We start from the raw sequence: 13,846 nt of genomic DNA, 5'->3' as shown, positions 1-13,846 counted from the left end.
TAGTGAATTGTGCAGTCTACATCACTTTGAGACTCTAAGCCCAGCTTTTTGAACTTGACGTCACCGATGTAGCCAATCAACAAAGATCGGAGCAGCAAACCGAACTGAACCCAGGGAGGGTAAGTCTATAATTTCACACATCCCCGAGTCTGTGGGCACAAAACATTCCTTTCAGAGTTTGCAAATCTCTTGGGTGCATAGCGAATTCTACCGGGAAGCAGCACATCTTGATAATTTCTTCTGTGTTGGAGGCATTGATAAAATATGGCGCAGAAGATACATGATGAGGACATGGCCCAGAAAGAAGTGTGGATGTAGATTTTGGGCAACAATCTGTGACCTCCTGAAAGAGTTTTGGCAAAAGTTGGCAAGTACTCCTAACCTATTCCACAAAAAATAACAAATTGTGTAGTGACGGTGAAGCTATGAAAACTAAAGAGGGTTTTAGACTTTACATTCAAACTTCTTTTAGTCTCCGATCCAAAGCGGAGATGCATTAGCAAAAATATTGTACCTAAATGGCAATCTATAGATGTTTCCCGTAAAGGGCTTCTTCCCACAACTACCTCCTTTCCTTACAGAGCTTCTCTAATTCTGGAAGTCCCACAAACAATGAACAAAGTGCAGTTTGAGCAAGTGCCAAAAGGGGTCTGCAAAGCCCAATTCTCAGGATCCATAGCCTGGGTTTGGAAATCACTAAGGATCCCAGAGGTCAGACCCCCGGCAATCAGCAAGAAACCGGAAAAAAATTAAGCCTAAATCAAAATGAATGCAGATCCCCTTTCTCAGAAGAAAACTGTTTGCCGTGAGAACGGCTCCAGGTAAGAGTCGGAGCCAGCTTTAATTGTGCCTAAACCCTAATTATCCCCACATACTCAGGTCCTGTAAGTGGAGTGGTCTCGTTGGGTTCTGTCTGGTTGCTTCCATCATGGTTTGGTGTTCTCTCTTCTTCCGTTCGCACCTCAACAATGGGTTCTTTAGACTCGTCTTTTCTGTGTAGAGAACATAAAACACACTTTACTATTATCTTGGCAACAAGAAAACAAAATAACATTTATAATCCACTACTATATATATATATATATATATATATACACACAGTATATATATATATATATATATATATACACAGTATATATATATATATATACAGGGTGGTCCAAAAGTAGGTGGACAGTATGTGTAATAGGTTTATCCAACATCATGTAAAGTGAAACTGACCCAGTTGCCCTTAGCAACCAATCAGATTCCAACTTTCATTCTTCACAGACTCTTTGGAAAATGAAAGGTGGAATTTGATTGGTTGCTAAGTGCACAGGGTCAGTTTCACTTTACACCATGTTTAATAACCCTATCACACATACTGTCCACCTACTTTTGGACCACTATGTATATATATATATTGCAACACAGTTATATAGAAAAATGGCTGACTATGTTCCTTGACCCCTTAAGAACATCACCAATTTTATTTTTTTCATTTTCTTTCCCCCTTTTCGAAGAGCTATAACTTTTTACTCTTCAATCGACATAGCCATATTATGGTTTTTTATATATATTTTTACAAACGTTTTTTACTTTTCACTTTTATTTTCAATCTCATCGGAGCCTTGAACCTGTTATTTCTTGATTGTGGACATTCTATGCTCCAATACATCATAAAAATTATGGTCTTCTCTGAGGACCAACCTGTGGCTGGTCTTCAGAGGAAAACCAACATGGCATCATTGGGGGGCTTTAGTAGGCCCCTGGATGTCAAGACAAACCCTAAGACCCACCTCAACTGGTGAATATTAAAGGGAACCTGTCACCGGATGTGTATAATACTCACCTAACGGCCGATGCAGAGCAGACTGATCGGATGGGCGTCTCCATTCCATTCTATTCTCCCTTTTCGGCCTCCTTCTAAAGCTAGTGTGGATGACGCGTTCTATGTCATAAACACAAGCCGACATTGAGGTCCTGCGCAGGCGCACTTTGATCAGCCCTGAATAGGGCAGATCAAAGTATTGTAGTGCACCTGCGCGGGATCTTAATGTCGGATAGTGTAAATAACGTAGAACGCGTCATCCACACTAGCTTCAGAAGGAGGACAAAGATGGCCAAAAGAGGAGGCGCGGACCCAGAGATCGGAGACGCCTATCCGACCAGTCTGCTCCGCACCAACCGTTAGATAAGTATTATAAACATCCGGTGACAGGTTCCCTTTAAAGATGAACATAATCAGTTGGGGTCCTGGGAGGCTTTAGAGGCTCAGTCTAATTGATGTAAATGGGAGTTGAGCTACCAACTAAAATTCACTTACGAAAATGCCGCCTTTCCTTCTTCAATGTCTTTGCCTTTGGCCCCGGGACCGGCTTTTCCGCAAAAATTGACCGCAATGCACATGAGCAAACCGCACTTGTTGAGGAAGTAGCAAGTTATGTCCACGGCCACCAACAGAAGAACGAAGACCACGATGAGAATGCCAACAATGGCTCCTGTACCCAAACCGGAGCTGGTACTGGTGGTGGCTTTAGGAAGAAAAAGAAGTGGAGAAGGTGGTTAGATGTGGCCGGTCCGGGAATCTTAATCAGTATTCATCAGAGCGGATGTTACGCGTCTTGGCAGTAAATGACTTTATATCGTGTATTACATTTCCCAGCACAATATGTCTGAAGGAAATAGAAAGCTGGGCCTGAGGGGATAGGACTGGGCGGCTCTCGTCTGATGAGGACAATAAGTCAAGACAACATAACTATAGATTTCTCAGCAAATATGGTAAACTGTTGGAAAATAAAAGGTGAATAATGCAATAAACCCGAAACAGTGGGAATTTTTCATAAGCTTTAGCCATAGGCCTAGAACTCCGAGAAGTCAGAGCCACCATACTTTGTATCAAGGAATGTCTTTATGCGCCTCATAAGCAACAGGGATGACCGAGACTAGACTCACACGTCCTGTTCTACTCAACACTCAGATCAACAGAAATAAACTGACTCTGACTTAGTGGCTTCTATACAGGTATTTTCTACATATTCTTTGATCTGAGCAAAGGTTATTGTAGTGGAGGAGAAGGTGAGCTGTGACATCACCTATTGTAAATGGTGGATCCTATGTTATCCCCTGTATATAGAGGTGTTAGCAGTCATTGTACTTGAGGAGGTGAGCTGTGACATCATCTATTGTGAATAGTGGGTCCTGTGTTATCTACTGTATATAGAGGAGTTATCGGTCATTGTACAGGAGGAGGAGGTGAGCTGTGACATCACCTATTATGAATAGTGGATCCTGTCTTACCTACTGTATTTAGAGGTGTTATCAGTCATTGTACAGGAGGAGGAGGTGAGCTGTGACATTACATATTCTGAATAGTGGATCCTGTTTTATCTACTGTATTTAGATGTATTATCAGTCATTGTACAGGAGGAGGAGGTGAGCTGTGACATCACCTAATGTAAATGGTGGATCCTCTGTTATCTACTGTATATAGAGGTGCTATCAGTCAGTGTACAGTGGGGGGAGGTGAGCTGTGACATCATCTTTGGTGAATGATGGATCAAGTGTTATCTACCATTATCAGTTATTGTACTGGAGGAGGAGGTGAGCTGTGACCGCCTATTGTTAATGGTGGATCCTGTGTTATCTACTCTATTTAGAGATGTTATCAGTCAATGTACAGGAGGTGGAGGTGAGCTGTGACATCACCTATTTTGAATAGTGGATCCTGTGTTATCTACTGTATATAGAGGTGTAATCGGTCATTGTACAGGAAGGGAAGGAGGTGAGCTGTGACATCATCCCTGGTGAATGGTGGATCATGTGTTATCTATAATTATCAGTTATTGTACAGGAGGAGGTGAGCTGTGGAATAACCTATTGTAAATGGTGGATCCTCTGTTATATATTGTATATAGAGGTGTTATCAGGCAGTGTACAGTGGGGGGGAGGTGAGCTGTGACATCATCTTTGGTGAATGGTGGATAATGTGTTATCTACTATTATCAGTCATGGCACAGGAGTAGGAGGTGAGCTGTGACATCACTTATGGTCTACTCTATATAGAGGTTATATCAGTGGCTATAAGTCAATGAGTCAGAGCCAGTCTGTTGCTTCCTATGTTCATATGAATTCTGTAATTAGGACGGTTGAGTTTAGTATAAATCCTTGTAGCTAAGGAGAAAATTTAAAGATTTTACTTCTTTTTCTGCTATAAATGATATAGAAAATTCAAGAAAGCGATCAAAAATTACATTTAACATAAAAATTCATAATTAATACAATAGATTATTTTCTGATGACACATTCCTTATAAATATAGTAAATCAGTAATTCTAACTATGGCAGACAAAAAGGGACCAAAGACCAGTAATTCCAGGTAGCCAAATCCACTTCCTGCTGGCCCCTGCCTGTACCGGGTTTTCACTGCAGCCAAGAATGCTTATGTCATATTTATAGTCCACCTCCTAACCATATCTCCATAGAGCCCAATAATATATTAACCCCATTACGACCGCGTTACGTTTTAAAACGGCACTAAAAAAGGGTACTTATTCCTTTCTGCCGTTTTAAAACGGCGGTCGGAAAAAAGGGTCTAGCGCCCCCCAGAGTCAGAAAATTTCCGGGGTCTCAGCTGCCGGGGGTAGCTGAGACCCTGGAGATCATGATTCGGGCCGGTTTTTCCGGTCCCCGCTCACCTGATGACCGGTATACACCGTATACCGATCATCAAGTTATAGTAAATGACCGCGCCGGTAAAAAATGATTTATCTCCCATCTGGCATGATCAAACATGCCAGATGGGAGATAAATCTTTTTCCCGGTTCTCTCCGGTCCCCTCGGTGTCCCCAAAGTGCCCCCCCCCGACCCCCAACCCCCTCCCGAAAATCCAAGATGGCCGCGCGCATCGGAGAGCACAGCAGCGCGCCGGCCGCATTTACAGTGTTCCTATGGTTTCTGTCGCATGTGCCATAACACATACGACAGAAACCTGCTCCCTAGGCCCTGCCGGGTCCCCCCCTACCCCCCCCCTGGTGTCCCCCGGTGTCCCCCGGTGTCATACATACCGGAGCGCTGATCCCCCGCGGCCCCCTCCTCCTTCTCTGCAGACGCCGGTCACATGTGCCGAGCAGATGACAGCTTCCTGTGTTCAGAGATGCTGGCTGCTGATGCTGCTCAGCACTGTGCAGCTGTGACCCGGGGAGGGTGGGTGCAGCTTTTTGCACCCACTCTCCTCAAATATAGGGTCTGCCCTCCTAGAAAATGGGGGATACGTTCCCTGAACGTGCCCCCCATATTCTAGAAGGTCCAGAGGCGACGTGGGACGTCCAAATGGATTATAGTGGATTTTTTTTTTTCTTTTCAATAAATTGGTCAATCAGGGAATGTTTTGGGGAGTGTTTTTTCAAATAAATTTTTTTTTGTTGTCAATTTTTTTTCTTATTACTGTCAATTAGTTATGTCGGGTATCTGATAGACGCCGTGACATAACTAATTGCTGGGCTTGATGCCAGGTGACATTACACACCTGGTATCAACCCCATTCATTACCCCGTTAGCCAACGCACCAGGGCGCGGGATGAGCTGGGGCGAAGCGCCAGAATTGGCGCATCTAATGGATGCGCCACTTCTGGGGCGGCTGCGGCCTGCTATTTTTAGGCTGGGAAGAGTCCAATAACCATGGCTCTTCCCATCCTGAAAATACCAGACCCCAGCTGTCAGCTTCACCTTGGCTGGTGATCTAATTTGGGGGGACCCCACGTTTGTTTTTTTTTTTTAATTATTTATTTATAAATAATTAAAAAAAAAAAAACAGCTTGGGGAGCCCTCCAAATTGATCACCAGACAAGATGAAGCTGTCAGCTGTGGTTTGCAGGCTACAGCTGTCTGCTTTACCCTAGCTGGCTATCAAAAATAGGGGGGACCCCACGTCATTTATTTTAATTTTTTTTTTTTTTTTTGGGCTAAATACAAGGCTAGGCATCCTTTAGTGTCACATGAAAGGCACTAAAGGGCGCCAGCTTAGAATATGCAGGGGGGTGGGACGTTATATATGTTTGACATCTATCCATTCATCCATTGTAGCATTTTACACTGTGTGCCCACAATCAGGGTTTGCAGCGTTTTGGGCGCAGAGTGTTTTCCCTGCGTCCATAACGCTGCGTTGTGCAGTAGAAGCACAGTGGCAGGATTTTTAGAAATCCCGTGCCCACTGTGTTTCTTTTCTCCGCAGCATAAACCGACCTGTGGCGCAGCTTCCCGAGCCTCAGCATGTCAATTTATGCTGCGGAGATGAGTGTTCTTTGCAGGTAGAATAAAACTAAAGTCCACAGCAGCCTGAACCCAAATCGTGGGCATGGGCAGCTGCGTTCTCCCGTGGACAACACTCACATTTCTGCAGGAGGCTGACACTGTGTACTAGACGCCGTGTCGCTGGATCATGGCCACATAGCCTAAAGGCTACTTTACACGCTGCGATATCGGTCCCGATATCGCTAGTGTGGGTACCCGCCCCCATCTGTTGTGCGACACGGGCAAATCGCTGCCCGTGCCGCACAACATCGCGCAGACGCATCACACATACTTACCTGCCCGGCGACGTCGCTGTGACCGGCGAACCGCCTCCTTTCTAAGGGGGCGGTCCGTGTGGCGTCACAGTGACGTCACTGAGCGGCCGCCCAATAGAAGCGGAGGGGCGGAGATGAGTGGCCGGAACATCCCGCCCACCTTCTTCCTTCCTCATAGCGGCCGGGAGGCAGGTAAGGAGAGGTTCCTCGTTCCTGCGGCGTCACACATAGCGATGTGTGCTGCCGCAGGAGCGACGAACTACATCGTTACTGCTGCAGTAACGATAATCGAGAATGGACCCCCATGTCACCGATGAGCGATTTTGCACGTTTTTGCAACGATGCAAAATCGCTCATCGGTGTCACACGCAGCAACATCGCTAATGCGGCCGGATGTGCGTCACCAATTCCGTGACCCTAACGACTCCGCATTAGCGATGTCGCAGCGTGTAAAGCCCCCTTAACAGTGAGAAATTTGTTGCTACAGCAACATTTTTGTGAAGTACCTGTGGATTCAAAATGCTTACTATACTCCTGAATAAAATCCTTGAGGGGTCCAGTTTCCAAAATGAGGTCACTTGTGGGGGGTTTCTGATGTATAGGTACCCAAGGGGCCCTGCTAATGTGACATGGTGCGCGCAATTTACTTCAACTTTTCCAAAATTCAAATGGTGCTCCTTCCATTCCAAGCCCTCCCATTTATCCAAACAAAGGTTTTTGGCCACATGTGGGGTATCCCTGCGCTCACAAGAAATTAGATAACAACCTGTGGGGTACACGTTTTGTTGTTGCCTCTTGAAAAAGTGAAAAATGTGTCGCTAAATCAACATTTTTGTGAAAAAAATGAAAATTTCAATATGGCAACCTAAGCTTATCAAATTCTGTGAAGTATTCGTGGATTCAAAATGCTCAATATACACCTAGATTAAAGCCTTGAGGGGTCTTATTTCCAGAATGGGGTCACTTGTGGGGGACCTCCACTGCTTAGGCACCTCAGGGGCTCTCCTAATGCAACATGGCGTCCGCTATTGATTCCAGCCAATTTTGCAGTCAAACTGCACTCCTTCTCTTCTGAGCCCTGTAGTGTGCCCAAACAGTTGATTTCCACCACATACAAGATATCAACAAACTCAGGAGAAATTGCGCAATAAATTTCATGGTGATTTATTTCCTGTTACCCTTGTGAAAAAAAAAGCTACCTGGTTGAAGTAACAATTTTGTGGTAAAATTTTATTTTTTTATTTTCATGGCTCAACGTTATAAACTTCTGTAAAGCACCTGGAGGTTCAGGGTACTCACCAAACATCAAGATAAATTCCTTGAGGGGCCTAGTTTCCAATATGGGGTCACTTGTGGTGTTTTTTTGCTGTTTACGTACCTTAGGGGTCCTCCAAATGCGACATGGTGCCTGCAATCTTTTTCAGCCAAATTTCCTTTCCAAAATTCAAATATTGCTCCTTCCGTTCCAAGCCCTCCCATTTCTCCAAACAAAGGTTTCAGACCACAAGTGAGGTATCACCGCGCTCATAAAAAAGTGGGTAACAAACGTTGGGGTCAAATTTTTGGAATTACCTCTTGAAAAAGTGAAAAAATTGATGCTAAAGCAACATTTTTGAGAAAAAAATGAAAATTTTCAATGTGACAACGTAACGTTATCAAAATCTGTGAAGTACTTGTGGATCCAAAATGCTCACTATACCCCTAGATAGAAGCCTTAAGGGGTCTAGTTTCCAAAATGGTGTCACTTGTGAGGGGTTTCTGCTGTTTAGGTACCTTAGCGGACATGTAAATGCAACATGGTGCCCGCAATCTATTTCAGCCAAATTTGCTTTCCAAAATTCAAATATTGCTCCTTCTGTTCCGAGCCCTCCCATTTGTCCAAACAAAGGTTTCTGACCACATGTGGGGTATTGGCGCGTTCATAAGAAAGTGGGTAACAAGTTTTGGGGTTCATTTTGTTGTGTTATTTCTTCTAAAAGTGAATAAATTTGGGGTAGAGCAACATTTTAGGTAAAATTTTATTTTTTGCTTTTTTTCATTCCACTTTGCTTTAGTTCCTGTGAAGCACCTGAAGGGTTAATAAACTTCTTGGATGTGGTTTTGAGTACTTTGAGGGGTGCTGTTTTGAGAATGGTGTCACTTTTAGGTATTTTCTGTCACTTAGGCCTCTCAAAGTCACTTCAAATGTGATGTGGTCCCTAAAAAAATGGTTTTGTGAATTTTGTTGAAAAAATGGGAAATTGCTGATGAACTTTGACCCCTTCTAACTTCCTAACCCCAAAACATTTTGTTTCAGAAATTGCGCTAATGTAAAGTAGACATGTGGGAAATGTTATTTATTAACTGTTTTGTGTGACATAACTCTCTGGGTTAAGGGCATAAAAATTAAAAGTTTGAAAATTGCAAAATTTTCAAAATTTTCATCAAATTTCCGATTTTTTCACAAATAAAAGCAAAAAATATCGTTCTAAATTTATAACTATCATGAAGTACAATATGTCACGAAAAAACAATGTCAGAATCACCGGGATCCGTTGAAGCGTTCCAGAGTTATGACCTCATAAAGTGACACTGGTCAGAATTGCAAAAAATGGCCTGGGCATTAAGGACAAAACTGGCTTCGTCCTTAAGGGGTTAACATATTAAGAATGATCAAACATTTTGTGCATTTCTAATTAAGTTGTCATTAAAATATTTTCACGGGATTACGGTAGATTAATGGTAACAATTTGGAAATATGTTCCATACACCAGTTATTTCTGCATCATTTTTAACGTCAACTGCCTTAAAGAAGAGCTTTCATTGGATTCTTTTTTATCTAACCTAAGTACCTCCTTCAATTCTGATTTTGGAACCATTCTTCTGTTTCTTCTGTGCCCCTCCATTCCAAAGTTATGCACCCCTGTAATAAAGGTGCAAATTTTCCCTTCAAATAAGTACTTGTATAACAGAAAACTTCTCATTGGGCGTTTGCTTAGTCTACAGCTCCTCTGATGCTGGCCAATCAAAAGAAAGCCACACCCCCGAGGAATTTCTCTGGTATACAAGTTGGTTGAAGGGAATGTTTGCATCTTTTATTACGAGGGGGGCACAAAAAAACAAAAAAAAACTGTTCCAGAATCAGTTAAACAGTGGCACTTGTAGGAAGTACTCAGTTTAAATAATTAAAGGTCCTCTTTAAATGGTACTGTACTGCAGTTTCCCATAACAAGGCCCTTCATTTTTTAGGATGGTTGAAATTCCACATGGCCAGATCTCCACTGGATCATAAAATGATGACATAGCCCACCAAGATGAGATAAGCATACCCCTTTAAATCTCGAGGAACCGTTATATCAAGAAGCCTTAAACAACACTCTGGGCTACTCCATTCCCTCTGCACCCAGGTCTTTCTAGGCGAATGGATGGGAGTAACATACAATCGCAGGAAACAACATTTTTAAGAACACAAAACATACTTATAAAACAAAATACAACTTAAAAAAACCAACTCACCTTTTGTTCTTCAACCCGCTTAAGTTTTGTTGATCATCCTAATGTTTCCCGACTAGTGTCTGGCACGTGACTACAGCCACATAATGTTTGTGGCCCACATTTATTGCAGCTGCTCCCTTAAGTATTAGATTTTATTCTTTTTAAGATCTGCTGTACGGTTCCAGAGACATACGCCTATTTAATTGGTGATAATTTGACGATCTGTAACTCGGGGGCGTGGCTCACAAGATCCTCTGGGGTGTGTCCTTACTGTAGTAGATTTTTACATAATTACTCACTGAGTAACGCCCCTTTTATAAAGACCATCAAAATGAACATAGTTGACACATTAAATTAGCACGCCTATATCTTTGGAACTGTATGGCGGCTTTAAAATAAAAAGTAAATCTAATACTTGGGCGAGGAATGGGAACAAGATAAAATAAAACTGTTTGCTTTTCACCTGGTGACAGATACTATTTAAATTGGTTGTCCCACTTATTAGAGTGGTCCCAAAAGGAGTTTGACCTACCTCACAATTAAAATTAGATTGATGGGGGTCCGACACGTGGCAATTCTATTGATTTAGCCAGGAAGGCTCACTGAATATGTGTTCTGTATACTGTATACAAATGGCCTCTGCCAAAGCTGGAAGCAGCTCCTCAGTGGGGGTGTCGGGTCTCGGCCCCCTATGAACTTATATCGATGTCAATCTAGTAGTGGGAAACTTTCTTTTCTTAACAAGTGGCAGATCAAAAATAATTTCCTTGCTCAGGTCTTTATAAATCAGCGATAAAACCTGGCAGTACGTCTTCGGTTTAGGCTAAGTTCACACATCAGTTTTTTTTCTGTCTGGCCGAATCCGGCTCCAAAACCTATGCAACGGATGCGGCAAAAAACCACGGATGCGTTGCATAAGTTTTTCCATGCGGCCCGTCCGTTTTTTGCCGGATCCGGTTTGATACTGAGCATGAGCAGTTCAAAAAACCGCATCCGGCGGCCAGATGCGATTTTTTGCCGCAGGACGCCGCATCCGGCGTCCATAGGCTTGCATTGTAAAGGGCACCGCATTGCGCTGAATCCGGCACGATGCAGTTTTTCCGCCGCAGCAAAAAACGCGGCATGCAACGTTTTATCCGGCCGCCGCACCGGCTAAATATGCCGCATACGGCAAAAAACGGACGCAACGCAAGGCCATGCGGCACAATCCGTGCTAATGCAAGTCTATGGGGGAAAAAACGGATGCGGCGACAGCTGTTGCCGCATCTGGTTTTTCAGAAAAGCGCCGGATTGTGCCGCACAGCAAAAATATGATGTGTGAACATACCCCTTACTTGTAGCGCCACCACAAGGGACGCTCAAAACTCGCCGAATGTCATGACGCCATCAGACGCTGTTCACAATACAGATTCTGACACTCCACACTATGGTTTCTCTAGTGTTTCTGAGTTACACAGGAAGGTTCGGGCGTCAATCAGCTGTGTGCTCATGAATGGTCAGGCTAGCCAGTGTTTATCTCTGCTAGCCTGCTGGTTACCTCTAAGATCACATGTTGTTGGAAGCCTATCACATTTACTTATCGCCTTTTTAAGATGCTGGAATCTGTCTTCCAAGGTCGACTATAGCTCTGCAGTGTTGGTCTGTGTGCTGTTATGTCGTCTTGTTGTTTCCTCCCTGCTCCTATTTTCCTCCTTACCTCTTATTGTCTTATACCTCTGTGTGAGCGTGCTACAAGTTTTGGTTTCCCTTGTTTGTCTATCTCTGCTGGTTTTATCACATGCCTGTCCCAACCCTCCCCTGGGGTAAAGGGGGAGGGGGTTATAAGATAGGGTTGATCAGGAGCAGGGTCAGGAAGGTGGCTCAGACATCCTCACCTTCAAAGGTACCTCTGAGATAAGGGATAGCTAGGGTTCCCCTTACCTGAAGGCCAATCTAGGAGACCCAGTCCCCTGCTCTCCCTATTCATCGTGACCAAACATCATTACTCTCAATAATCTCATTCATCTTTTAAGGTCTTTATTAACCTCTGAAGAATGGAAGATTTTAAATATTTTATGCTTTCTTGTTTTTTTCCCCTTTTTCCAAGAGCTTTATTTTTTTTATATTTTTTTTTATTGACATATCCTCATGAGTGCTTCCTTGTTGAGTGATGAATTGCAGTCTTGAATGGCACCACGGATTTTACCATATATTTTACTAAAAATCGTTAAAAAAATTTCCAAGTTCGGTGGAACTTTAAAAAAAAAAAGCGCAATTTCACATATTTTTAGGTTTAGGGTATATGAAGTATACATGCTAACTTTGTTGAATGAGTCAGTAGGGTTATGGTCTTACCAAACTTATAAAAATGTAAAAGTATTATAAAATTAAAAGACAGAATTATAAAAATAAAAAATAAAATAATATTAACATATTTGGTATCGCTGCAAGTATAATAGTTCAAACCGATAAAATAGGAATATTTAATCCATAATGTGAACACTGAAAGAGGAAAAAATAATAATAATAATAATAATAATATGTAATAAGCTATATAATGTAATAGGTCAATTGTCTACAAAAATAATAGTTACCCTGGAATCTCATAATGGGCACACTGTGGGCTTGGGGTGGGAAATGTGCTGGGTGTAGGCTGAAACCTATTGGTAGAAGACTTCTATGTGTGCAAACAGGAAGTCTTCTGTGTCTAAATGTATTAGTAGAAGTCTACAATGTCTACATTTATTGGAAGAAGTCTACAATGTCTACACTTATTGGAAGAAGTCTACAATGTCTACACTTATTGGAAGAAGTCTACAATGTCTATATGTATTGGAAGAAGTCTACAATGTCTACACTTATTGGAAGAAGTCTACAATGTCTACACTTATTGGAAGAAGTCTACAATGTCTATATGTATTGGAAGAAGTCTACAATGTCTACACTTATTGGAAGAAGTCTACAATGTCTATATGTATTGGAAGAAGTCTACAATGTCTATACGTCTTGGAAGACGTCTACAATGTCTACACTTATTGGAAGAAGTCTACAATGTCTATACATCTTGGAAGAAGTCTACAATGTCTATATGTATTGGAAGAAGTCTACAATGTCTATACGTCTTGGAAGAAGTCTACAATGTCTACACTTATTGGAAGAAGTCTACTATCTCTACACTTATTTGTAGAAGTCTACTTTGTCTACACGTCTTGGAAGAAGTCTACTATGTCTGCAATTATTGGAAGACGTCTACTATGTCTGCACTTATTGGAAGACATCTACAATGTCTACACTTATTGGAAGACATCTACAATGTCTACACTTATTGGAAGAAGTCTACAATGTCTACACTTATTGGAAGAAGTCTACAATGTCTATATGTATTGGAAGAAGTCTACAATGTCTACACTTATTGGAAGAAGTCTACAATGTCTGCACTTGTTGGAAGACATCTACAATGTCTACACTTATTGGATGACATCTACAATGTCTACACTAATTGGAAGAAGTCTACAATGTCTATACGTCTTGGAAGAAGTCTACTATCTCTACATTTATTTGTAGAAGTCTACTTTGTCTACACGTCTTTGAAGAAGTCTACAATGCCTAAACTTATTGGAATAAATCTACTATGTCTGCAATTATTGGAAGATGTCTACAATGTCTACACTTATTGGAAGAAGTCTACAATGTCTGCACTTATTGGAAGACATCTACAATGTCTACACTTATTGGAAGAAGTCTACAATGTCTATACGTCTTGGAAGAAGTCTACTATCTCTACATTTATTTGTAGAAGTCTACTTTGTCTACACGTCTTGGAAGAAGTCTACAATGCCTACACTTAT

General features: G+C 42.1%; 1 protein-coding gene across 5 annotated transcripts in view; it reads right to left on the bottom strand.

Moving 5' to 3' along the window:
* The window catches only part of NCAM1 (neural cell adhesion molecule 1), a 490,562-nt gene that overhangs the window by 15,391 nt on the left and 461,325 nt on the right, over positions 1 to 13,846 (bottom strand). For all 5 annotated transcript variants that reach the window (XM_075328365.1, XM_075328368.1, XM_075328367.1 and 2 more), the window contains 2 exons: positions 2,306 to 2,513; positions 876 to 992 (listed from right to left, as the gene is read on the bottom strand). In XM_075328365.1, the coding sequence (XP_075184480.1) occupies positions 876 to 992; positions 2,306 to 2,513 (325 nt within the window). The remainder of the gene's footprint in view (positions 1 to 875; positions 993 to 2,305; positions 2,514 to 13,846) is intronic.

The sequence above is a fragment of the Anomaloglossus baeobatrachus genome, chromosome 11 (genome assembly GCF_048569485.1).
Source record: "Anomaloglossus baeobatrachus isolate aAnoBae1 chromosome 11, aAnoBae1.hap1, whole genome shotgun sequence".
In the NCBI taxonomy this organism is placed as follows: Eukaryota; Metazoa; Chordata; class Amphibia; order Anura; family Aromobatidae; genus Anomaloglossus; species Anomaloglossus baeobatrachus.
This window is presented reverse-complemented; position numbering and strand designations above follow the sequence as displayed.